At 41.9% G+C, this 26,538-nt stretch overlaps 1 protein-coding gene across 2 annotated transcripts in view; it reads right to left on the reverse strand.

Annotated features, from left to right (window-relative positions):
• Positions 1 to 26,538, reverse strand: part of prkdc (protein kinase, DNA-activated, catalytic subunit) — a 422,427-nt gene that overhangs the window by 78,883 nt on the left and 317,006 nt on the right. For both annotated transcript variants that reach the window (XM_030079770.1, XM_030079769.1), the window contains exons 62-66: positions 11,842 to 12,021; positions 10,338 to 10,546; positions 8,929 to 9,067; positions 2,880 to 3,068; positions 2,567 to 2,791 (exon numbers count right to left, since the gene is read on the reverse strand). In XM_030079770.1, the coding sequence (XP_029935630.1) occupies positions 2,567 to 2,791; positions 2,880 to 3,068; positions 8,929 to 9,067; positions 10,338 to 10,546; positions 11,842 to 12,021 (942 nt within the window). The remainder of the gene's footprint in view (positions 1 to 2,566; positions 2,792 to 2,879; positions 3,069 to 8,928; positions 9,068 to 10,337; positions 10,547 to 11,841; positions 12,022 to 26,538) is intronic.

The raw sequence follows: 26,538 nt of genomic DNA on the forward strand, positions 1-26,538 counted from the left end.
ACCCTCTCCTTCAAGTCACACATCAACCACATCACCAAAACATCTTTCTTCCACCTCCGCCCCACTCTTTCTTCCTCAGCTGCTGAAACACTCATCCACGCCTTCATCACCTCCAGACTAGACTACTGCAACAGTATCCTTTATGGCCTCCCTTCCACCGACCTCCAAAAACTACAATATGTTCAGAACTCAGCTGCCCGGTTGCTCACCCACTCCCGCTCCAGAGAACACATCACTCCCATCCTCTGTCACCTTCACTGGCTCCCCATACAGCAACACATCAACTTCAAGATCCTCCTCATCACCTACAAAGCTCTGAACAACCTCGCCCTCTCATATCTGACTGATCTCCTACATTGCCACTCCCCCACTCGCCGCCTCCGCTCAGCTGACGCCAACCTTCTCACCCCCATCACCAAGACCAGTACCGCACCTTGGGAGACAGAGCCTTTGCCATCGCTGCCCCAACCCTCTAAAACTCCCTGCCCCTCGACATCCGGAACTCTGACACACTCACCTCATTTAAAACTCAACTCAAATCCCACCTCTTCAAGATCACCTACGACATCTGACCATCCCCCTATGTCATCACCCCCCCACACCTTACTGCTTAAGGCTGAATTATGCTTCCGCGTAGGAAGAGCGTACGGAGGTTGTGCGAAGCTTACGGAGGTTGTGCGACCGCCGCAGAGCCTTGCCGCGCGCCTCCCAAAAATTGTAACTACGCGGACCCTCCGCAGCCCCACAAGAGCTGTGATTGGTCCGCCGAAGTACACTATTTCCGGCATTTCGTTGCAACCGGCATCACATTCCTGTTGTTGTGCCGTCAGCGCCGTTTTTTTTTTTTTTTTTTTTTGTGTCTGTTGTGTCTCGACTCGTCGGTTGTGTTTGAAAACTTTGGAGAGTGCCCGCACCTATATGACTCGTCCACTCGCCACAGAAGAGCAGCGACCATACGTCACAGGGTCTACGTTGGTGGGAGGAGAATTGCTCTGTGTGTTTGCAGAGGTATGTTGGACACACACGCGCTGCGTAGGAAATGCGTGCTTCGCACAACCCCCGTACGCTCTTCCAACGCTGAAGCATAATTCAGCCTTTACTTGTCTATTTTGTTTGTGTGTCTGCTTTTGTAAACCGTCTTTGAGTACTCAGAAAAGTACTATATAAATTAGATTTATTATAATTATTATTATTGTTTAATACATTGTAACTTTAATAAATTTTAAATATGTGCTTAATCATGATTAATTCATGATTACCTTGTGATTAATGCGATTTACAAAAATGTGTCACTTGACAACCCAAATTTTAATAGATGAAGTCATTTTTTATGCAAATGACATGTTATGCAAACATACTTGTAGACACAATAGCCTATTGTAGTCCTGTTAGTGTGAATACAATACAGATTTTGCAGTCTGGTTAGCAGAGCCCATGTCTCTTGAGACATGGGCCCATGTCTGGCCATGTCTCTATCAGAAATGATTTACTGAGGTCAATGCATGTCCTACCTATGGGCCAACATCAAATATATATATACACATTTCTTTATTTCTTTAATTTTTATTTATTTGTTTATTTGTCAGGGACAGTGCATATTAATGAACAGTATACTGTAAACATGCCGGAATTAGCCAGAAGGCTAGTTTTCATCCGTAGTCCCTGGCCAGATGTAAAATTGGCAGCCTAAATAAAAACAGGTTTAAAACAATGCCTTGACCCCACAGTGACCTGTAAGCCTCATTTATGGGAGGCTCACCCTCTGCCGCTAGGCTGTCCTGTCTTAGTTTAGTTTCTGCCAGTTTAGATGTTCCCCCACAGTCTCACTCTCTTCTCTTTCCTCTCTACCTCCACCTGTGATGTTTTCTGTCACTAATCCGTTCACGAATGTGTCTCCCATTTTTAGGTCGGTGGCCTGGCTCTGTGCCGTGCTGTACCTGGCCCTGCTTACTCCTGCACCTTCCATGGCAATTGGCTTTGCTGCATTAATACTTATGTACCTATTATCTTTAAATATTTACATTTTTAACCTGAAAACATGTTTTCAATTTGTCATTATGGGCTATTTTGTGTATATTTTTTTTTAAAAAAGAAAACTATACTCAAAATGGCTTTAGAATAAGTCTGTAATGTAACAAAATGTGGAAAAACTGAAGGCGTGTGAATACTTTCTGGTTATGTGCTGTCAAGTGCTGTAATTTACTTTTTTGGTGTCCTCACTTTCCTTCAACCTGCTGAGCCTAAATTTCCCAACATACCTTTTTTACCTTTTACCTTTTTACAATCCTGAGAGAAAGGCGATCAATTCAGCTTTGAGTTTTACATGTAGGTGGAGAGAGCAATACTTTGTTTAGTCTAAATCTTCAAGAAAAAGTCTTGCCTCTTACTAAAAACTGAAACAGTCTGCCTTCTTTAGGTCTCTTCTGTGAGGACAAATCACATTGTCTGGCCAGTTATTCACAAAAGAAAGTATTAAGTGTTTTAGGATGGATTTTAACCAAATGGATGGATGGCTATAATGAAGAACAGGCATGAGAAAGATGTGCATGTGGTGGTATTGTTGGACCTGCATGAAGAGCTGCATGGCGTGGTTGGCATAGTATCTGGCACGGTCGTAGTCTTCCTGCAGGATGTAAAGCAGGCTGAGCTCCTGGCTGTATTGAGTTTCCAGCAGCTTTTTACGCTCCTCCACCCTCATGGCTCTGTCCACAAAGCTGAGGAGAGCCTGGTCCTTCTCGCCTTGCTGCAGCTGCTTCAACATGCTGCGGATCATGTGCTGCAGGTACATTTCCTGCACAAATGCAACTTTCAGTGTTAATCCCAACTCTACAAAACCTGTGAAAGGTTGAGACCAGACTGTCAAAAGACATTTGTTGTACCTGATAGATGGGCTCTGACCACATCTTCTCCAGGTTGGGTGGGGATTTTTCATCAATGTTGACAGTGGAGCAGTACTGCAAAGATTTCCACTCAGTCAGCTGACTGTAAGCCTCCATAGCAGCTATTTCCCAGTAGTCTTTCTCTGAGTCGCTGGGTTCCCCATCGCTCCAGTGTTCAGTGTTCAGAGCCTGTAGGAAAAAAAAACAAACAAGAAGTTTCCTGAGCAAATTGCCCAATAATTGAATTGCCCAAAAATTTACCTGTATTTCTACGATGTTTGGAAAATTACTCAACAACACTCTACTAATCCTAATTACGTGTGGTATTTTATTTACCAAAAGAATTGTTGCGGGGTGATAAATACTTAATGAAAATACTTGTGGCAACAAGTTTTACAGATTTTCTGTATTTTTTAATACTGTGACATTTTTAATTGTCTCCCTGAAATGCTGTAGTTCTGTCCTGTTGAAATGGTTAACTAAGTATTATTATTAGTCTTGCTCTTATTTTTTTTTCTTTATATATACACACACGCAAACGCACACACACACACACACACACACACACACACACACACACGTATATATACATGTATATATACGTATATAGGTGTATATATATATGTGTATAAATATATATACATATATATACTAGGCAAAAAAAGTTCTGCACTGCTTTTTCAGTCTATAATTTCTCCCCTTTATTTATACCCAATAGTGTTGTATCTTATACCGTTGTTAAGCCTGATTTGTCCTCTTTCCAGTGAGATACAACTTGTGAGGATCCTGCATTTCTGGAATGAGTGACACCGGTAATTGTGTGGGAAGCGTTGTCTTTTATACCGTTAGAAAGCCTGATTAGTCCCCTTTTCAATGAGAAATAAGTTGTAAGGATTGTCAATCGATTGTATGACCAACATGGCTAAACTGCCCCCCCCCCCCAACCCCACCCCACCCTCCACCCCTTTTTTTTTTTTTTTTTTTTTTTTTTTTTAAGGGGAGCAAAATCCCATTCAATGTGTTTTCAGTTGATCTTTTCTCCCCTGTGATAAGACCAATTGGATTTGTGAGTTATACTGTTGGAATGCCAGTCTCCTTTACAATAGGGTATAACTGTAAGGATGAGGCAACACAGCTAAACAGGTGGGAAGCACAATATTTTCTCATTTTGCCATAGGCTGTCAATTAAGTGCCAGTTAGGTACACCTGTGAGTGCAATTCAAATTACCAACAGAAGAACATTGAAGGGAATTTTGATTTAATGAAAGGAAAGAGGATTGGAAAGAGGAACATCATTGGAAAGAGGACGAATAAGGCTTTATATATATAAAGTACAGGCCAAAAGTTTGGACACACCTTCTCATTCAATGCGTTTTCTTTATTTTCATGACTATTTACATTGTAGATTCTCACTAAAGGAATCAAAACTATGAATGAACACATGTGGAGTTATGTACTTAACAAAAAAAGGTGAAATAACTGAAAACATGTTTTATATTCTAGTTTCTTCAAAATAGCCACCCTTTGCTCTGATTACTGCTTTGCACACTCTTGGCATTCTCTCGATGAGCTTCAAGAGGTAGTCACCTGAAATGGTTTTCACTTCACAGGTGTGCCTTATCAGGGTTAATTAGTGGAATTTCTTGTGGTTCCCTCTTGATTGATTAACTGATTGTATAAAAAATAAAAATTATTAAACATGGAGGAGTGCAGATGGTGCATTTAGTAGTCTCAGCCTGAGGGAAGAAGCTGCTCTGTAGTCTGGTGGTACGGCAGCGAATACTTGTGTAAGTTTTGCCTGACGGCAGCAGGGTGAACAGGCTGTGGCTGGGGTGGGTGTTGTCTTTTAGTATCCTTTTGGCTCTGCGCAGGCACCTCACCTCCCCGATATCACTGATGCTTGGTAGATGGGTGCCAATGATGTTTTGGGCAGTTTTAATCACTCGTTGCAGAGTCTTCTTGTCCTGGGCCATGCACATCCCATGCCAGTTTGTGATGTTTCCAGTCAGGATGCTTTCAATCGCTCCTTTGTAGAAGTTGACAAGAACTTGGCGTGGGAATTTTGCTTTCTTAAGTTTCCTTAAGAAATACAGCCGTTTCTGAGCTTTTTTAACCAGGGCAGAGATACACTACTCACAAAAAGTTAGGGATATTCGGCTTTCGGGTGAAATTTCAGGATGAACCTAAAATGCATTATAACCTTTACAGGTGAACTTAATGTGACCTTCTGTAAACTTCTGAATGCACATGTCCAACTGTTCAATGTTTCAGTACTTTTTGCACAAGTTGCTGTTCTCTAACAAGGAGTTTAACGGCAAAATTGACATCAGGTGTTTGATGCTCCAGCTCATCGAGGTCGTATCATTAGGGAATGGCTGCTGGAGACTGGGGTACCTCAAATGGAGTGGCCTGCACTTTCTCAGACCTGAATCCCATAGAAAACCTAGGGGATCAGCTGAGTCGCCGTGTAGAGGCTTGGAGCTCTGTACCCCAGAACCTCAATGTCCTGAGGGCCGCCCTTCAAGAAGAGTGGGATGCCATGCCTCAGCAGACAATAACTCGACTTGTGAACAGCACGAGACGTCAAGCTGTAATTGATGCTCAAGGGCACATGACAAGTTATTGACACTGACATTTTTTGTTGTGGTATATCCACCACTGTTGTTGGCTTTTGTTTCAAGAAATTGTTTGAGATGAGGAAATCACCAGTGTATGCTTCTACTTAAATGCCCAACTTTCATGATATAATATCACTGTAGCGTAAACTTTTTATATTTTCCATAAATTTCACCCAAAAGCCAAATAACTTTTTGTGAGTAGTGTATGTGAAGTCCATGACAGGTTCTCTGTTATGTTGATTCCCAGGAACTTAAAACTGCTCACTTGCTCCACCTCAGCTCCATTGATGTAGACAGGGTTGTGTGTCTTTGCCTCCTTTTTTCTAAAATTAACTATCAGCTCTTTGGTTTTGTGTGTGTGTGTGTGTTTGTGTGTGTGTGTATGTATATATACATACATACACACACACACACACACACAAATATACATATATATACACATACACACATTTGTACTATATTTTTGTATGTATGTAATAGTTGTATATATATAGGTATATACTGGATATGCATATACTTATACATATGCATATACACTATATTACCAAAAGTATTCGCTCACCCATTCAAATGATCAGAATCAGGTGTCCTAATCACTTGGCCTGGCCACAGGTGTATAAAATCAAGCACTCAGGCATGCAGACTGTGAAACAAGACATTTGTGAAAGAATGGGCCGCTCTCAGGAGCTCAGTGAATTCCAGCGTGGAACTGTCATAGGATGCCACCTGTGCAACAAATCCAGTCGTGAAATTTCCTCGCTCCTAAATATTCCACAGTCAACTGTCAGCTCTATTATAACAAAATGGAAGCGTTTGGGAACAACAGCAACTCAGCCACGAAGTGGTAGGCCACGTAAAGTGACGGAGAGGGGTCAGCGGATGCTGAAGCGCATAGTGCAAAGAGGTCGCCGACTTTCTGCACAGTCAATTGCTACAGAGCTACAAACTTCATGTGACCTTCAGATTAGCCCAAGTACAGTACGCAGAGAGCTTCATGGAATGGGTTTCCATGGCCGAGCAGCTGCAGCCAAGCCACACATCACCAAGTGCAATGCAAAGCGTCGGATGCAATGGTGTAAAGCACGCCACCACTGGCCTCTAGAGCAGTGGAGACGCGTTCTCTGGAGTGATGAATCACGCTTTTCCATCTGGCAATCTGATGGACGAGTCTGGGTTTGGAGGTTGCCAGGAGAACGGTACATTTCAAACTGCATTGTGCCGACTGTGAAATTTGGTGGAGGAGGAATTATGGTGTGGGGTTGTTTTTCAGGAGCTGGGCTTGGCCCCTTAGTTCCAGTGAAAGGAACTTTGAATGCTTCAGGATACCAAAACATTTTGGACAATTCCATGCTCCCAACCTTGTGGGAACAGTTTGGAGCGGGCCCCTTCCTCTTCCAACATGATTGTGCACCAGTGCACAAAGCAAGGTCCATAAAGACATGGATGACAGAGTCTGGTGTGGATGAACTTGACTGGCCTGCACAGAGTCCTGACCTGAACCCGATAGAACACCTTTGGGATGAATTAGAGCAGAGACTGAGAGCCAGGCCTTCTCGACCAACATCAGTGTGTGACCTCACCAATGCGCTTTTGGAAGAATGGTCAAAAATTCCTATAAACACTCTCCTCAACCTTGTGGACAGTCTTCCCAGAAGAGTTGAAGCTGTAATAGCTGCAAAAGGTGGACCGACATCATATTGAACTCTATGGGTTAGGAATGGGATGGCACTTCAGTTCATAGTATGAGTAAAGGCAGGTGAGCGAATACTTTTGGTAATAGAGTGTACCTATATGTATATGCATATGTATATACATATACATATGGTATACATTGCAATCGGAAAGTATTCAGACCCCCTTCACTTTTTTCACTTTTGTTATGTTGCAGCCTGATGCTCTGGCTGGGCCACTCTAGGATATTCAGAGTTGTCCCTAAGCCACTCCTGTGTTGTCTTGACTGTGTGCTTAGGGTCATTGTCCTATTATAAGGTGAACCTTCAGCCCAGTGTGAGGTCCTGAGCGCTGTGGAACAGGTTTTCATTGAGGATATCTCTGTACTTTGCTCCATTCAGCTTTCCCTCAACCCTGACCAGTCTCCCAGTCCCTGCTGCTGAAAAACACCCCCACAGCATGATGCTGCCACCACCATGGTTCACTGTTGGTATGGTATTGAGTGATGGTGATGAGGGGTGCCTGGTTTCCTTCAGACATAACTTTTGGAATTGAGGCCAAACAGTTCAGTTCAGAGAATCTTGTTTTTAGATAGATAGATAGATAGATAGATGCAGCAAAGGGAAGAAATACATGACAATGGAGAGAAAAACAACACAAATCATGGGACACAGAAGTAAAAATACATAAAAACACACAGTGATAATAGATAATAAATATGTTGATAAAAGGTGCGTGTAAAAAGGTTCAAAGTGGGAAAAAAAAAAAAAGGTTAAAAAGTTACAAGGTGCTGGGTCCAAGGTGCTTATGGTGAATTGAAGGAGTCAGAAGGAGGAGCTGTACATCTGTATTGCAGGTATTTCACAGTCTGAGAGTCCTTCAGGTGCTTTTTTGCAAACTCCAAGCGGGCTTTCATGTGTTTTGCACTGAGAGGAGGCTTCCATCTAGCCATTCTGCCATAAAGCCCAGATCAGTGGAGGGTCGATGATGGTTGCCCTTCTGGAACTTTGTCCCATCTCCACACAGGATCTCTGGAGCCCAGTCGGAATGACCATCGGGTTCTTGGTAACCTTCCTTACTAAGGCCCCTCTTCCACGATTGCTCAGTTTGGCCAGGCGACCAGCTCTTGGAAGAGTCCTGGTTGTGCCAAACTTCTTCCATTTGAGAATTACTGGAAACCTTCAGTGCAGCAGAATTTTTTTTACAGCCTTCCCCATTTCTGTACCTTACAACAATCCTGTCTCTGAGAGTTCCTCTGACCTCATGGCTTGAATTTTGCTCTGATATGCATTGTCAGCTGTGAGGCCTTCTACAGAGAGGTGTGTGCCTTTCCAAATCCTGTCCAGTTGATTTCATTTACCACAAGTGGACTCTAATCAAGGTGTAGAAACATCTCAGCAACGATCAAGAGAAATGGGAGGCACCAGAGCTAAATTTCAAGTGTTGTTGCAAGGGGTCTGAATACTTATGTGTATGTGGTATTTATTTTTTTCCATTTTAATAAATTTGAAAAAAAATTCTAAAATTCTGTTTTCACTTTGTCATTATAGGGTACTGAAAGTAGATTAATGAGAGAGAAAATGAATTTAAATGATTGTAGCATCAGGCTGCAACATAACAAAAGTGAAAAAAGTGAAGGGGTCTGAGTACTCGCTGAATGCATATGTGAGGCCCAGATCTGATTTCTAACCCCTATCAACCCCCCCACCCCCACCACCACCACAGTACCTACTAAATCAAAAATCCATGACATACAATACCTGATTGTAAAGCTTCACAGCCTCTGCATAGTCCATGTTTGCTTCAGCTAGGAGAGCTGTGCACGTTATTGACTTGGTCCCAACTTTATCACTAAAGATGCCACGCACGACATCATAATCCTCCAGTGATCTGTAAAGCCTGGGAACAGAGGAAACAAGGACACTAATTACAGTCTTCCAAAGGTGGATGGTTTATTGTCTGGGGCAGGGGTCAGATACACCATCAAAATTACTTTGTGTGATATGAGTGGATCGTTAGAACAAGACACTTGTACACAAGGCAAAATATGACAAGCTGATCTGTTGGCCTGTTGGCTTGAGGTGCACCACCCTGCATCCTTGCCACAGCTGATATTTTTTTAAAGGGACAGGTCATCCATTCTGAAAAATGTGATTACCCCCGAGCTGTTATCAGGGCTGGACTGGCAATCTGGCATACCGGGCAAATGCCCGGTATGCCAGCGGGTCTTTTGGGCCAAAAGACTGATTGACCGATTGACCAATTAAACGAGTAGATCACAAGTCATTGTTCATGATTGATTCTGACATTGGCCCTTTGGGCTGCACAACATTTAGGTTGTTGCTAAATGTTGTGCAGCCACTTCTAATCATCAGAGAGTCAGCTGAGAGTGAGTGAGTTAACTTGTCCACTTGTCCACAGCGTTTACTACTCTGCTGTGTGGTGGTTTGGGAAATCAGTGCCATCATCTGTACTTGTGGATGGTGTTCTGGGCCAAAAATACTAGGGCCGATTTTTTGTCCCAGTCTAGCCCTGGCTGTTATGTAGTACAGTGGTTGTACTATCTTCCTCTCACCATTACTGAGTAATACTGACTGGATTCTCCAAATGCTAACTGTTAGCCTCCTGCCTCTGGGGTGGACCTCCCCCTCATCAAGCATTCTTAAAACTAATCTACTCAAAGAGAGAAACATCACTCAGTGCTCAGTGCACACGGATAATAGTTATTCCAAATTTCTGTTTATGTATATTTTTCCAGTTATCAACATCAGTTAAGATCTGGTAACCAGCAGTAGCCACTACAGAACTCAAAGTTTGTTTATTTATTAGTTAGAGTGAAATAAGGGGGTTGTTTTTAAGAATGTTAGCCAGGGTTAAGTCTACTTCCATGGCAGGAGGCTAGCAGTTAGCATTTGCAGCACTCAGTAACAATGAGAGGAACGGGGAAGTGAAATAATACCACACTTTCCAAAACATACCTTAACGAATACAGTAACTTATTGTTAATATCTGAGTGATTGGTTGTATCCCTTAACAGTTAACTATAACCATAACAACAGGACAACTGCCCTAAAACTGTTTTAATATGGCTGCCTAGTAACGTGTCATAATGACTTTTAGCTTCAAGCCAATCACGGGCTCAGCACAGAATTGCCTCTGTCATTAATACTTTGCAAGGTGGATCCATTTCTCCGTATCAGGAGGGATTTCCTTGTGTCCTCTTGATCGTTTGGTGAGTGGTTCTCCTTGGTGGCCAGCATGTAACAGACCCTCCTCCAGCAGCAGGATGCCTGACGGCTGCTGGAGACTCAGCAAGCAGCTGGAGCTGATGGCTGCTGGCTGCAGCTGCAGAAGCTCCTTATGCTGGTAACACATGTCCTAACAAAACAAGCAGCAAAATATTATTCACCTCTTCAGATTTTTACTCTTGAAAAAAAAAAAATCCTTTTGTATTTCAAACAAGAAATACAATCACAACTACAGCACTACTAATGACTACTACTATTAACCGTGTAATTAAAACATGCATATGACCAAAAATACAAAGATAGCTGACAAATGGTGCATGGTGCCATTAAGCAGTTAACATCTTTTCATGCTCTGTTGCATGTACAAAAATGCTGAGCAGGCCCAGATGACCAAGATATTGGGTCAAGATGGAAAGAAAGAGCAATGTGGTCAGATGAATCATCCTTCACCATATTCTGGACAGTGTATGTGGAGGAGAACACCTGCACTGCATTCAAATGAGGCTGCTCACTGACCACGGACGCCGCACTGAGCTGTGAGCGCTGCTGTCTATGTTTTCCTCTATGCACAGCTATGTGGCCCTTCAACAGGGAGAAATTACATAGAATTGTGTAATTACAGAGTACAATCTGTTCATAAACAATTACTGTAAAACGTGCCCTTAATTGTACCAGAAGCAATGCAAGGCAGCGCACACTTGAGTGTGTGTGTGTGTGTGTGTGTGTGTGTGTGGTGGGGAGGGGGACATCACCAATTTTAATCCCCAATACGAATCTACTATTCTACTGAAAAATTTATTCTGCATTCAATTGCATTATCACAAGGAAAAAAAGCTTGGAACCCTCGCTGAAAGCTTTCTCTTTGTAAACACGGCTTGAACACTGGGCAAGGCAACAGAAACACTACTGGTGTAGCAGGTGAAAAACCTCTGCTCAACTGCATTATGCCCCATTTCTGTGATGCATCACAACCATGACCGGTGGAAATCAAGGGCAGAGTGGAAATTTTAAATCATACAGTGTAAGTCTATAACCACAAGGTGGCTGCAGAATGGCAAGCATTACCGGCCTAGGGTTATGGTTTATCTTTTTTCTTTTAATGTTACTTAACGTTAGAGAGTTAAAACACCACAATTATTCAGCATAATTTATTTTATTTGTGCTTATGTTCTCAATACATTATTTGACTGCAAAAAATATGTGTTGCGACCTGGGACAAGGAATACCTTCATATGTGGGTCCAGGCATGAAAAAGTTTGGGAACTCTTGTTTTAATGCATGCAACGCTTTAAAACACGTCTTTGATCACTGTAATCAGTGATCATTGTTGTTGTTACAAAAATAGTTTTTAATTAATAAGTAGCATTAATAGCATCTTACTCGTCAGTTGAGTAGAAATATTAAAATAGTCATTGAGGGTCAAACCTGCACACAAGCCACAAATGGAGGGAAGCAGAGTGAACTCTTGTTCAAGAAAGAGTTCATGTCATTCCGCAGCTCCTCTTCAATTCTCTGGCTCTCCCCGGCTGACCTGTGATGCTCCATCTCTTGCAGGATGCCAGCAAACAGAGAGCTGAACAACTGCTTGGCCAGAATCGGGTCTCTCTGAGGGGGATTCACATAGAAAAATGTTTAACTATGACAAATGTTTTTTTCTGGTTTTTAGATTCAAGAGTCGTGATTCAAGACTCAAGATTTATTTACTGTCATTTTCACTGAGTACCTGCATACACAGAGAAAAACAAAAAACTGTTTCTTATCAGTGACAGACAGTGCATTAAAAAGTCAGTAAAATAAGTTAAAAATCTAAAATGTTAAGATAAAAACAAGATAAAATAAATAAACTAAAATAACAGAATGCCATACACCACACCATCAACTCATAGATAAAGTGTTGACTGTACAATATTGTCCATGTTGCCTTTGACAGGTGATTAACTGCGTCAGGAGGGGGTGGGGTGTGTGTGATTATAAGTGTAGGGAGGAGGGACAGTCTGTCGATCAGCCTGACAGCCTGAGGAAAGAAGCTGGTCAGCTTCCTGGATGTCTTGCAGCTGATGCTTGTCTACCTTCTCCCTGAAGGCAGTAGGGACAAGATCTGATGGGAGGGATGATGTGTGTTAGAAACCGGGAATGGTACGATACCATTTTTTCCTTGCCGATCCGATTCCGATACTAAAGAGAGAGGAAGTAAGGGAAACAAGCCGGGGTAAGACTCAGGCTAAGAAGGCTTGGACCCAAGGCTGTCCCACTACCCAGCCTACTCCTGGCAAATGTCCGGTTGCAGGAAAATAAAATGGATGAGATAAGGCTCAGGCTGACCCAGCAAAGAGAAACCAGAAACTGCGGTGCTCTCATCCTCACAGAGACGTGGCTCCATAACAACATACCGGATGAGGCTTTAACACTGGACGGGCGGAGCCTGTTCCGGGCCGACAGAACACAAGACTCCGGTAAGACGAGAGGGGGTGGACTCTGTGTGTACATCAGTGATGTTTGGTGCACAGGTGCAGTCAGAGTGGATGGAAAATGTTCACCTGACATTGAGTTTTTACTGCTGAGATGTCGGCCATATTACCTGCCTAGAGAATTCATCAGTGTGTTTGTTGCTGCTGTTTACATTCCACCGGATGCAAATTCAAAAAATGCACTCCTGGAATTGTAAGAGGTCATAAGCAGTCACATGACAAAACAGCCAGATGCTGTTATTATTGTTGCTGGGGATTTTAATCAAACAGACCTCAGAACTGTTCTGGCAAGATTCCACCAGCACGTCCACATCTCCACCAGAGGAAACAACACACTGGACCATGTCTACACCAATGTTCCTGGCAGCTACAGAGCCCTCTCTCGTCCTCATTTTGGCCAGTCAGACCACATCTCCTTGCTTCTCCTGCCTACTTACATCCAGCTGACAAAAAGGGTCAAACCAACTGTAAAAACAGTTAAAGTGTGGACAGATGAAGCTACAGCAGCTCTACAGGACTGTTTTGAATGCACAGACTGGCAGATGTTCAGGGATGCTGCTACCCAGGAGAACCATATTGACCTTGAAGAATACACATCATCAGTGCCATCATACATCAGCAAATGTGCTGATGTATGATGAAACAACAGTTATCAGGACCTTTTGAGCTTGGGATTGCGCTGCGGGATGCCAATTTCACCGGACTTTCGTCGCTGCCAGGGCATTCCGGAGGACGCCGAGGCTGCAGGGCCGGCGCGTTGACACGGCTGAAAGGAAAGCCCTTTGGGCCGCCGCCTCCCAGCATTTTCCAGCGCCAGGTCCATGGCGAACACGGGATGACGAACTGTGCTTGCACATCCAACAAGTGTTTCCGTGACTGTTGCATTTTTTCTGATATCAGAGACATGGCTGCAGCCATCTATTACTGGACTTGGCTATTCAACTAGCAGAATGCACGATGCTTTCTATTCTCCCCTGCACCGAAAGGACTGAGCCCTAATTTCGTTGCATTATTATACGTATATGATTGTGCAATGACAATAAAAATCTATCTATCTATCTATCTATCTATGATGTGGTGAAAATAAGGACAGTTAAATCATTCCCTAATGAAAAAGCCTGGATGAATGGAGAGGTGAGAGCTCTATGTAGAGCCAAAAAAGCTGCCTTGAAGTCAGGTGACAAAGAAGCCTACAACACTGCCAGTGCAAAACTTAAAGCTGGCATCAAGGAGGCAAAGCGAAGGCATTAGCAGAGACTGGAGAGAGACCTCAACACCAACAACAGCAAAGACTTGTGGCAGGCGGTCAAAAGTGTGACAGGCTACAAAAGCAGGAGCACTCCCATCATGTGTGAGGCCACGTTACCAGACAAGCTAAACACATTTTATGTTCGCTTTGATCTCCTCAACAGGGAGTCAGCTGTAAAGTCTACTCCGCCTCCAGAGGACCGGCCACTGTCAGTATCCACAGCGGATGTGAGGAAAGTCCTGCTGAAAGTGAATAGGAGTAAAGCTGGGCCTGACAACATCCCTGGCCGTGTACTAAAAACATGTGCCAACCAGCTAGTAGATGTCATTACTGACATTTTCAACATATCGCTGTCACAGGAGAGTGTTCCCACCTGCTTCAAGACAGCCACCATCATCCCTGTGCCTAAAAAGTCTGCAGTGTCTGATCTAAATGACTACCGCCCTGTGGCACTCACCCCCATCCCGATTAAGTGCTTTGAGAAACTGGTTCTCCAGCACATAAAGAACAACATCCCTGCCAGTCTGGACCCTCAGCAGTTTGCATTCAGAACCAACAGATCCACAGAGGATGCCATCTCCACTGCTCTCCACTCAGTCTTCACTCACCTGGAGAAAAGCAACACCTACAACAGAATGCTGTTTGTTGATTTCAGCTCAGCTTTCAACACAATCTCCCCCATGAAGCTGATTGGAAAACTGAACACTCTGGGCATCAGTACCACCCTCTGCAACTGGATACTGGACTTCTTCACAAACAGACCCCAGTCAGCTCGGATTGGCAGTCTCTCCTCCTCCACTCTAGTGCTCAACACCAGAGCCCCCCAGGGCTGTGTGCTCAGCCCCCTCCTGTTCACGCTGTACACCCACGAGTGCAACCCCCGACATGGAGAGAACTCTATTGTGAAGTTCACAGATGACACTACCATCATCGGCTGGATTTCCAACAATGATGAGTTTTCATATTGGGAGGAAATCAACCATCTTGCAGAATGGTGCACAGAAAACAACCTGGAGAAAGTGCAGGCCACTCTATTTGAGGTACCCCAGTCTCCAGCAGCTGTTCCCTAATGATACGACCTTGATGAGCTGGAGCATTGTCGTCCATGAAGATGAAATTAGGCCTGTGTTGTTCGTGCAGGGGCACAATGACTGGATAATTGATGTTATTCAGGTAGTATGGGCTTGTCACTGTACCATTCACAAAGTGTAGGGCAGTTCTGTACTGACGTGTCGTCTTGGTCTCATGATGTCAAGATGTGAACAGCATGATGAGGAGGACTGTTTAAATTCCAATTCTAATTGAACCAGGAAATTTATTGGTTGATTCATGGATCAACCACCTGATGTGAATTTTGCCATTAAACTCCTTGTTAGAGAAAAGCAACTTGTGCAAAAAGTACTGAAACATTGAACAGTTGGACATGTGCATTCAAAAGTTTACAGAAGGTCACATTAAATTCACCTGTAAAGGTTATAATGCATTTTAGGTTCATCCTGAAATTTCACCCGAAAGCCGAATATCCCTAACTTTTTGTGAGTAGTGTAACAGAGAACCTGTCATGGACTTCACATATCTCTGCCTTCGTTAAAAAAGCTCAGAAATGGCTGCATTTCTTAAGGAAACTTAAGAAAGCAAAATTCCCACGCCAAGTTCTTGTCAACTTCTACAAAGGAGCGATTGAAAGCATCCTGACTGGAAACATCACAAACTGGCATGGGATGTGCACGGCCCAGGACAGGAAGACTCTGCAACGAGTGGTTCAAACTGCCCAAAACATCACTGGAACCCATCTACCAAGCATCGGTGATATCGGGGAGGTGAGGTGCCTGCACAGAGCCAAAAGGATCCTAAAAGACAACACCCACCCCAGCCACAGCCTGTTCACCCTGCTGCCATCAGGCAAAAGATACACAAGTATCCACTGCCGTACCACCAGACTACAGAGCAGCTTCTTCCCTCAGGCTGTGAGACTACTAAATGCACCATCTACACTCCTCCATGTTTAATAATTTTATTTTCTATACAATCAAATAATCAATCAAGAGGGAACCACACTTTAATTTCATTATTCAACCTGTTGTATAATGACCAATAAACCTCCTTGTATCCTTGTATCCTTGAATAATAAAAGGACTATTTCACTGAACAATGAAACATATGAATATAAGCAAAATAATAGGCGATTAAAATATTTATCATACTTGGTTAATGTGATTTCTGCTCCTGAACCTGAGCGCACAGCGTCTGCACATCTGGGGTCCGTTTCACGAAGCAGGTTCAACAAACTCCGAGTCTTACCCTGAACTCTGAGTTGATCTACTCTGACACAGGAAACTCTGAGTTTTCAGTTCCAGAACTGATTTGAGTTAGTTTTATCAACTTGGAGTAGTTTCACCTGGAGTTAAGCACATGCACCACAGCTATAAAAAGACAGCCCCGATTTGACGAGTCACCATGGCAACGGGAAAGCATCAGGCTGCGTTTTAACCCCCGTTGAATTTGAAATCTTAATGCATTCATACAGCAAGTTTGAACATGTTTTTTAAGTGCAACACCGCTGCAGCGGCAAAGGAGAGGGAGATGGCGTGGGAGAACATTGCTGCTCGGGTCAGTGCGTAAGTTTAAATGTAGTCCGAGCAATCACAATAATATTACAGGGGAAAACTGCTTGAATGGTAGCCTATTAATTTATTTCATTTAGGTGCAATCCCGCGGGGGAGAAGCGCACTTGGCAGCAGTTTAAGATAAATTATAAAAAATATATGAAATTAAAAAAAATATGAAATTAAAATAATAAAAATAATGATAATAACAATAATAATAAAGAAAAAAGAAAAAAAGGAGAGGGGGAGGAAAGAGGAAAAAAGGGGGTAAGATACAATAAAATAAAAATGACAAACAAATAAGTAAATGAGTAGAGTACCAGCAGATACCGGTGAAAGCTACCACCATCTTTATATCTTCCTGAATCCTGGTACAAATTAATCAATTAATTAGTGAAATAAAAATTAACATGTAAAGGTTCCCTTAGTGCCCACTGGTCCCCCATGGCTGTTAGAAGTTTCCTGTAATTTCACCTTTGTAGTAATAATTTGACCATTTAGACCATCTTTTTTCAAATAATTTCAAATTTCCCCTCATTTTATGTTAGGTATTCCATCTGATGTATTTGTTGTACCATTTCTCTGCATTTGTTTATCACAGCCACAGGACGTGTTTTTTTAAGCCAATTCCTTTTTATTTATTTCAGTGCTGTTAGCCGCAGAATCCTTAACAGATATTTATCATTCACGTTTTTAATTATGTCTATTTGTGCAAAACCAGAATACAGGACTAAAGTTGGCACTTAGTTCACCATACTCCCTCCACAGGGGTGGAGCTACGTGGTGGCTAATGGTGGCCGTGGCCACCATTGGCCAGCCACCCCCATGCCTGGGGGATAATTTGACAAAACACGGCTCTGTGGTGCAGAACTTTAGTTCCGCCTAACCGCCATTTCCGCACGACGCATTTCACAGCAGGACACAACTTTCCACGGGAGGAAAGCAGAATGAGCGGGGCTGCCAGATTGGGCAGTTTTCCTCCCAATTGGGCTATTTTTAATTGCATTGAGAGGGGAAAATCACATTGGGCGGGTAGTTAAAAATTGGGCCGCTTTTGTCAACATTTGGCAGATTATGAACTTTCAACTAGAGAAGAGAAGACGGTGGTTCTGCGTCAAGGTAAGAAAAAATATGTAGCCTATTTGTGAGACTGTGACTGATTTAGGGTAGTTAATTGTATATTTTAAGTTATTTACTAATCAATTTGAAAACTACATTTTTGTGGGTCTCTCTCGCCCTCTGTGTGTGTGTGTGTGTGTGTGTGTGTGTGTGTGTGTGTGTGCGTGTCTATGATGAGTCGGTGTCTTAGGGCCTGCACACATTAGGTCCATTTATCGTACTAAAGCAAAAATGCCCCTCTCCCCAGTCCCCGGCTGGCCTGCACTCACATTACCTAAAGCCCAAACGCGCTCAAGCGCGATTGCCCCTGCTATGCACGTCATCACATTGAAATACACACGCATGGCCCGACTTCATTATAAATCGATACATTCATCATGTCTTCCTTTTAACTAATAGACGTTTTTGCTTCTTTTAAGGGATGTTTATTTACCTTTACAGTTTCGGAGGTAACTTACTGACAGCTGGAGTGGCATGTCAGCTGGCTGCCATATGTGACAGTCTGTGTGCGCGGCGCACCTCTCAGATCCAGCAGACCTGACTGGGTGGCCGTGGACACCGTGCAGTGCTGCGGCCGGCCCACCTGATCTAGCAGCAAGAGGCTCGGTGCCGGCTGGGTGCCGGCCGGCACTGCACAGAGTGTGTGGCCACCTGGTGAGGTCCGCCGGATCTGGTTGATTATTATTATCGGTTAATTATTGATTGCGCAATGAAAGAATTTCTGTAATAATGGTACAGTTTATTTCTAATGGAAAATATTTTCAAAGACCATTTTACTAAGGAAGGAAAAGGAAAAATCCTTTAGATTTTTGTGCCTGTTGTTTCAGACCAGTAAAACGATTCATTTGTGTTTAATTGAATATCAAATCACTATTGCGTTTTCATTCCTTTACTTTCTGTTTCTGAAAACAAAAGAACAATAACAGAACTGTACTTTAGCAATAAGTTCATGTAAATCTATGGTCTTTACCCATAGTAAATTTCACTTTTTTACGTGTGAGGAAGTGGAAGTGAGAGGAGGGGATCTAAAAAGTGTGGTCACCCAAGGGCACCACACTGTTTATCTGGGCCTGATGTGTGCATGCGAGAAAGAGAGAGCCTACCAGATTTTTTGCTGCTCACATTTTTTGGCAGTATTTGATTACTTGATTGTGGTTATGCTACGATGCCAGAGGTGTGTTTCGCAGTTTGTGTATTTGGTTGTCTCAATGCAGTCTTTTATTTGGTTATTTGATGCAGATATGAAGCTTTGCATGCTTATGATGGGTTTTCTGTTGCGTATGTAATGGTTTTATGGTTTTGCATGGATTTCTGGCGAGGTTATGTTTTGGGCTGCTTTTTATTGAATTGGGCAGGTTTTAAGTTGTGATTGGGCTGGAAACTGTCAGTCGGATCTGGCAACCCAGAGCTGGCTATTGTCTGGAGGAGCTGTGATTGAAACCGCGTCTCGTATGAACTGCAACTGGCCACCCCAATGAAAAATTTCTGGCTCCGCAACTGTCCCTCCAACAGTTCGGTAGTATTTCACTGTTGTATTTAGCTTGCTGCACTGGTGTAATAAAATAAGACATTGTGCAAATATAACCAGGCCCTTCTGTGCCCATATGTTAAAGGCTGTGTCATATTTGTTAGGGGTGAATTCCGCATCTTCCTTGATCTCTCTCAATACCATTAAGTCCTGCCTCATTTCACAGTTGTTGTTGTTTTTTTTTTGGTATTGTTTTCATTGAGATTCCACCTGTATTTTTTTTTTCACACTGTGTTTATTGTCATTTTTAAACTTTTCCAAACATATGACATTTATGTTCACATCACACAGACATACACATACACTTAACTTGCACTGTTTTCAATTTAGACAGACAATTGCATTAATTAAATAATAAGGGAAAAACAAACAATCAACAACAATAAATAAATAAATAAAATAATAATAGTAAAAAAAATAAAATAAATATATATATATATATATATATATATATATATATATATATATATATACATACACACATACACATACAGTATACACATATACATACATACACATACATACATAATTAAAAAAAAGAAAAAAAAATTCCCACAAAAATTACCAACTCTGTTCAGATAAATCTTGTACTTTCATCTGTCATGATATGCAGATATGGTTCCCAGAGCTCAGTAAAGTCTTTTCATTTGCCCTTGGCAATGTACGTTAGTCTTTCCGGTCCAATACAATCAGAAAGCTCCCGTATCCACATTCTCAATGTAGGGATTCCACCTGTATTAATTTCTATTGGCCTCCATCTTGCCTCAGATTTGTCATTTAACCAGGTGCGTATAATTAGTATTTGTGCTGCATAATAATAATATTTCAAGTTTGGTAGAGCAAGTCCCCCTTTTTCTTTAGTTATCTTAAGCACCTTTATTTTTATTCTTGTTTTTTTATCGTCCCATATAAATCGGCTTATCAATCTTGCCCAATTTTTAAAGGCATTTGTGGTTATGTATGAAGGTTGTGTCTGAAAAAGAAATAAACGAGGTAGAATGTTCATTCTAATTGCCTCTATTCTTCTTCCCAATGATAAAAGGGCTGTTCTCCATCTTAAAAAATCCTGTTTGATTTGTTTCTCCAAGCAGTTCAACTCATAAAGATACTTAAAGTTTTTTGGTATTACAATTCCAAGATATTTAATTCTGTCTTTATCCCATTGCTATATTCATCTTTTAATTCTTTACTGACAGGGCCACCTATTACCATCACTTTGCACTTCTGTGTATTCAATTTGTATCCTGAAGCAAAACTATATTTATTAATGATTTGCATAAGCACTGGTAAAGATTCTTCAAGGTTTGTAATATATAAAACAACATCATCTGCATACAAGGATAGTTTGTGACAATGATCTGCTATTTTTACACCATTCATTTCATTTGTTGTTCTAATCTGTGCTGCCAGAGGTTCAATACAGAGACAGTGTGTGTCCTTGTCTCGTGCCCCTTGTAACTCAAAACTATTTGACAGGGTTCCATTTGTTCTGATTTGTGCTCTTGATGTTTTATACATTGCTTTAAGCCATTTGACAAAGGTGTCATGGAAACCAAATTTGATACAAGTTTCAAAGATAAAGTGCCATGTCAAAGGCTTTCTCGGTGTCCAAGGTAAGAATCATTGTTTGAATATCTGTTTTTGTTGAATATTCTATGATGTTCAAAGTTCTTCTTACATTGTCAAATAAATATCTTTTTGAAATGAACCCTGTTTCGTCTGAGTCTATTATACGCGGAATCATTTTTGACAATCTTTCTGCTAAGATGCTGCTTAAGAGTTTCTGGTCAACGTTCAATAAGGTTATCGGTCTATAAGAACCACAGTAATTGCCCTCTTTATGTATAATTGTGATTATAGAGTTACACCAAGTGTTCGCCCACTTACTGCGATCTAGTGCCCAGTTAAATGTCCTCTCTAAAATTGGCAATAATTCCTTTTCAATTACTTGTAAAACTCGTATGTAAAATAGTCACTCCCTGGACATTTACCATTTTTTAATTTCTTTATTGCCAGCCTAATTGCCAGCCAGAGTCAGTCTAACCCAAACAATCACCCTATCTACAATTCGGCGCCCATGCGACCTTGGAAGGCCGCTATCTTCGCTTTTCTCCTGGAGGGTTATGCAGACAGCTGCTCTCCCCCGTACTGTCTCCCATCACCTTCCTGGGAGTTTCAACTCTGTACAGACTCGCAAGGCCATCTCCTGGGTAACGACTGGGGTTGTCATCTTATCAGTCGCCAGAGACAATGCTGTGTCTGTACAGCGAAGAAGCTCTTGGACTTACATCCCTGGAACTCAACGCCTTCGTTGGCCCCTGCCCCCTCTCCCTCCCGTCCTGGTGGCAGGTGGGCGGGGCAGTCGCGCCAAGTGGCAGCGGAGCCCCACGTCTGTGCTGGGACATCTCCCCCCTCCCCAATCCCTTCCTTCTCCACATGTGCATTGTCTCGAGTCATGTTGTAATGTTCTTACATGTGCTTATTTGTGCTGGGGTGTTTTTTTTCCAAATGCCATGTTGTACTCCCTTTTGGAGCCCAGTTTGACATTTGACCTTTTTTTCTCCCTTCCCTTCCCTAATGTACCCCTTTCTCATCTGCCAAAACGGAGGCGCCACGTGGCTGCTGCCGAAGTTCTCCTGGTCCTGTAAACCCCTGTATTGTCATGTCTTTTGTGTTTTTCTTGGACGGGATGTAACTTAAAGTAATTTCGTTATACAGTTTTCTGTTATAATGACAAATAAAAGCATTCTGATTCTGATTCTCTTCTCTCTGATTCTAATTACGTTTAATTTTATTTCATCTAGATTAGGGCTGAACAATTTGGGAAAATAATCGAATTGCAATTTTTTCCCCCAATATTGCGATTGCGATTTAATATGCGATTTTTTATTTTATCCACCCCCCCCCCCCCCCAAAAAAAAAAATCGTAATGATTGATTTAAATTTGACCAACACAATATTAGATTTCTTTTAGATTTTCTATACAATGTTCTTTCCCATAGGCTGGGCCAATTTGTTAGAATTAAATTAAAAGATGTATGAATTTTTATTTTACTGCTCATTACAGAATACAGAAACATAAGAACAACAAATATGTGGTTTTGCCACTGTGCATTTAAGTAATTTAAACAAAGTCACTGTAAGAAAAAGGTAGTGTAAAAAGTAAAAACACAAGGCATGCACTTTTTAAACACTTTGTGCAAAATTTACAGTCTTAGGAAAAAAAAATAAATAAATAAAATTATATGTATCTTACTGCTCCCAAGTCAGTAACACACACACACACAACATGATAACTTACCATTAGCAAGATGTAATGTGTGCCCAAAACACTGGAGCCTCATCCATTCATTCAGCTGTGCAGCCAGCACCATATTTGATGCGTTGTCTGTCGTGATACAGACATGGTTTTCCTCGTGGAGATCCCAGCTGTTGCGCAATGGCGTCTGGCTCAACGGAGCAGTGAGAAACTGACATAAGTGAGACTTTAGTCTCGAAGAGGAACAGCACGTCAGTGGCGTGGAATTATTTTGGTTGCAGAACATGCCGTGCTACCGTTGCTACTTCACAGGATAACACTACGAACTTGTTCCAGCACTTAAAAAAATACCACAAAACCATATATGACAGTTGTCTGGCCAAAATGGCGAGCACCAGTGCGCCTGGCAAGCCAAAAACCTCAAGACAGGGATCACTGACCGAAATGTTTGAAAGTGTTACCCCGTGAAGTAGCAACGGTAGCACGGCATGTTCTGCAGCACAACACCTGCCGCTACGCAACATCTTTTTTGAAACCAAAATAATTCCACACCACCAACGTGCTGTTCCTCTTCGAGACTAAAGTCTCACTTGTGTCATGCTGCGTTCCAGCAGGGAATTGTACCTGTGAATCACGACTTCAAAGTCACGAGTCACAACTTCAAACCATTCCAGGCATAACCAATAAGAACAGCCGTCTCCAGTTGGGCCGCCATTCTTGTGTACAAAACATAAACTGCGTGACGTCGAACGAGGAATTTGGAGTCCGTTGAGCATAATCTAGTTCACAGACGTGAATTCACAGGTTTGGCTATAGCCCCGCCCACTGTAAAACCGGTAAATCACCAGTTATGGGTGTCCAGGAACGCAGCATCAGTTTTTGACTGCTCCATTGAGCCAGAGGCCATTGCGCAACAGGTGGGCAGGATGAAAAGTTGGTGCGGCTGAGAGCTCCACTCACTGTAGCTCGCGTCTCGTGACCAACTTATCATCGCACATGTTGCGGTTAGGAAATCGCGTTTTATCATATCGCGATATTATCGCAAATGCAATTAATCGTTCAGCCCTAATCTAGATATTCCTGAATACTATTTTGGGTAAATGAGTTATTTTCAGAAGTGTACAAGTGTTTATAATATTTAGCAAATTCTTGTGCTATTTCATGTTTTAATGGAGGCAATGTTTGTTTTTGTCTGCTGTTTTTTTCAATTTATAGGCCAAATTTTTCATTGCTTTAGCTCCACTATCAAAGTATTGTTGTTTTGTAAATGCCAGTGTTTTCTCTACTTTTTCAGTTAGTAATCTATCCAAATCTTTCCTTAATATATTCAAAGACTGTAAATCTGTGCTATTTCCTTTTACTTTGCGTTCAGTTTCTGCTATCTTTATTGTTTGTTCTATTTCCTTAATTTTCTTTTCTCTTTCTTTCCTCTTGTACGATGCAGAGAGGAGAATTAAAAAAAAAGGCGGTGATGTTATGTTCTTTCGTTCTGTAAATATTATAAAAGGAAAAAAGTAATTATCATTTTCATCCTATTGCTCGTTGATTCCGAAGGAAAGGGAATTCCCCATTCCTGATTGAAAGAAAATAAAACTAAGAATTGAGTGCAATCTCGTTTCCTGTGTGGTCTGTGTGGCTCCAGTTAGAACCTTAAATCCCCAACAATGTGAGTCTGTAATGATGGAGATGGCTTTGTGGATGCAGTGCTGCTTGTATAATTCCAGCAAGCAGGGAAGTGGAGTGCCAGTGATCTTGCTGGCTGTCTTAACAGTTCACTTCAGCTGCTTTTTTCCTTGGCGCTACAGCCGCATACTTATCTACATACCCGTTGAAACCTAGGCACCTAAGTCACCTGATTTTCTTTCGAAAACATGGGGAGTAAAGTGATTAACAAATTAGCAAAAAAATTACCAGAAAATTAGAAAAAGTTCAGGGCACCCTGGTAGTGCACATAACATATCAAGTCTGAGTCCTGACTGCAGCGGCCTGTGTTCAAATCTGAGCCCAGGCCCTTTGCTGCATGTCATCCCCTCCCTCTCCTCTGCCTTTCCGGTCTCTCTCCACTGTCACTATCAAATAAAGCAGAAATTCCGAGAAATTTTTTTTTAGGAAAAATAGCACAAAAAACAAAGAAGAAAGTTACCAGAAAATTAACAAAAACCTTGTTAAAAATGATAAGAGAACTATATTTATATTTCTTAAACTTACATTTTTAAATTTCAGAGCAGTGATGCTAGATCTATTTTTTTTTCTATCGGAAAATTAGCAAAACAATTACCAGAAAAAGAGACATTACTGGAAAATGAGCAGAAAATGTGTCATTTCTAATGCAGATGCAATACGATACAATTAACTTTGTCTTAGCTCTGCTGTGCCTACTACTTGTGCTAGAGGGAAGGTCATGGGGTCACCGAAATTGCCATGTTTCATTCTCTAACCTCTAGGCCTGCTCTAGGCCTGGGGTTTTCAACTGATTGTGACCCATCCTGACAATCATTATGACTAAGAAGCAGCCTGGGTGCCTGATGTGTGGCCAGCAGGGTGGGACAGGGGCTGACAGCATAGCAGAAGCCGACACCAAATTTAAGTTCACTCAAAAAATAATTTGCTTCTGCTTTTCACCAAATCTTGCAAAAAGGTTTTTTCATCAGCAAAACCAGTTACCAATTTTAGGATGCTGGCCAGTAAGCTAATATTTTGGGAGGATATGTTTATGTAAGGAAAGGAATTAAAGGAACTGAAGCAACACTATGTAACATTTTTGCATTAAAATAAGAGCTTGAACATCATTTTAATGGCCACTCTGTGCCCCGAAATCCATTTCCTGCACAATGTAAGTTTGCCACGTCACCAGCACAAAGCATACTGAAATCATAGCAGAGCCAAAGAAACCGGAAGAAAACGTTGACTGGAGTAAATCTTGGGCTGGCTTTTAGTCGTTGGAAAAAGCTTCACAAAGTCAAAGACTGCAAGACAGATGGTGAGCTCACATCCCTGCTGTTTAACATTAACTGGCTTGCTATGTCTTTTGTTGTTGCAGCTGTTTTATGTTCGGCTGTTTCAGCAAAGTTGGCAGCTAGCTATTTTTTTTTTTTTTATCATAAAGGGAAACTAGTGAGTTGACAACTTTGCCAACACCACCGATGTTTGTTTGTAGTTAGCATATACAGTGCATTCAGAAAGTATTCAGACCCCCTTCACTTTTTTCACTTTTGTTATGTTGCAGCCTGATGCTGCAATCTTTTAAATTCCTTTTTTCACCAGTACCCTATAATGAAAAAGTGAAAACTGAAGTTTAGAAATTTTTCCAAATTTATTAAAAAGGAAAAACTGAAATATCACATTGATTTAATTATTCAGACCCATTGCAACAATACTTAAAATTTAGCTCTGGTGCCTCCCTTGAACATTGCTGCGATGTTTCTACACCTTGATTAGAGTCCACCTGTGATAAATTAAATTGATCAGACATGATTTGGAAAGGCACACACCCCTCTATAGACAGCCTTACAGCTGACAATGCATATCAGAGCAAAAACCAAGCCATGAGGTCAAAGGAACTGCCTGCAGAGCTAAGAGACAGGATTGTTGTAAGGTACAGATCTGGGGAAGGCTGTCAAAAAAATTCTGCTGCACTGAAGGTTCCCAAGAGCACAGTAGCCTCTATAATTCTCAAATGGAAAAAATATAGCACAACCTGGACTCTTCCAAGAGCTGGCTACCCAGCCAAACTGGGCAATCGTGAGAGAAGGGCCTTGCTAAGAAATGTTACCTGATGGTCAGTGACTGAGCTCCAGAGATCCTGTGTGAAGATGGGACGAAGTTCCAGAAGGACAACCATCACTGCGGCCCTCCATAAGTCTGGGCTTTATGGTTGAGTGGCTAGAGGGAAG

This window comes from Myripristis murdjan, chromosome 20, assembly GCF_902150065.1.
Source record: "Myripristis murdjan chromosome 20, fMyrMur1.1, whole genome shotgun sequence".
NCBI lineage: Eukaryota > Metazoa > Chordata > Actinopteri > Holocentriformes > Holocentridae > Myripristis > Myripristis murdjan.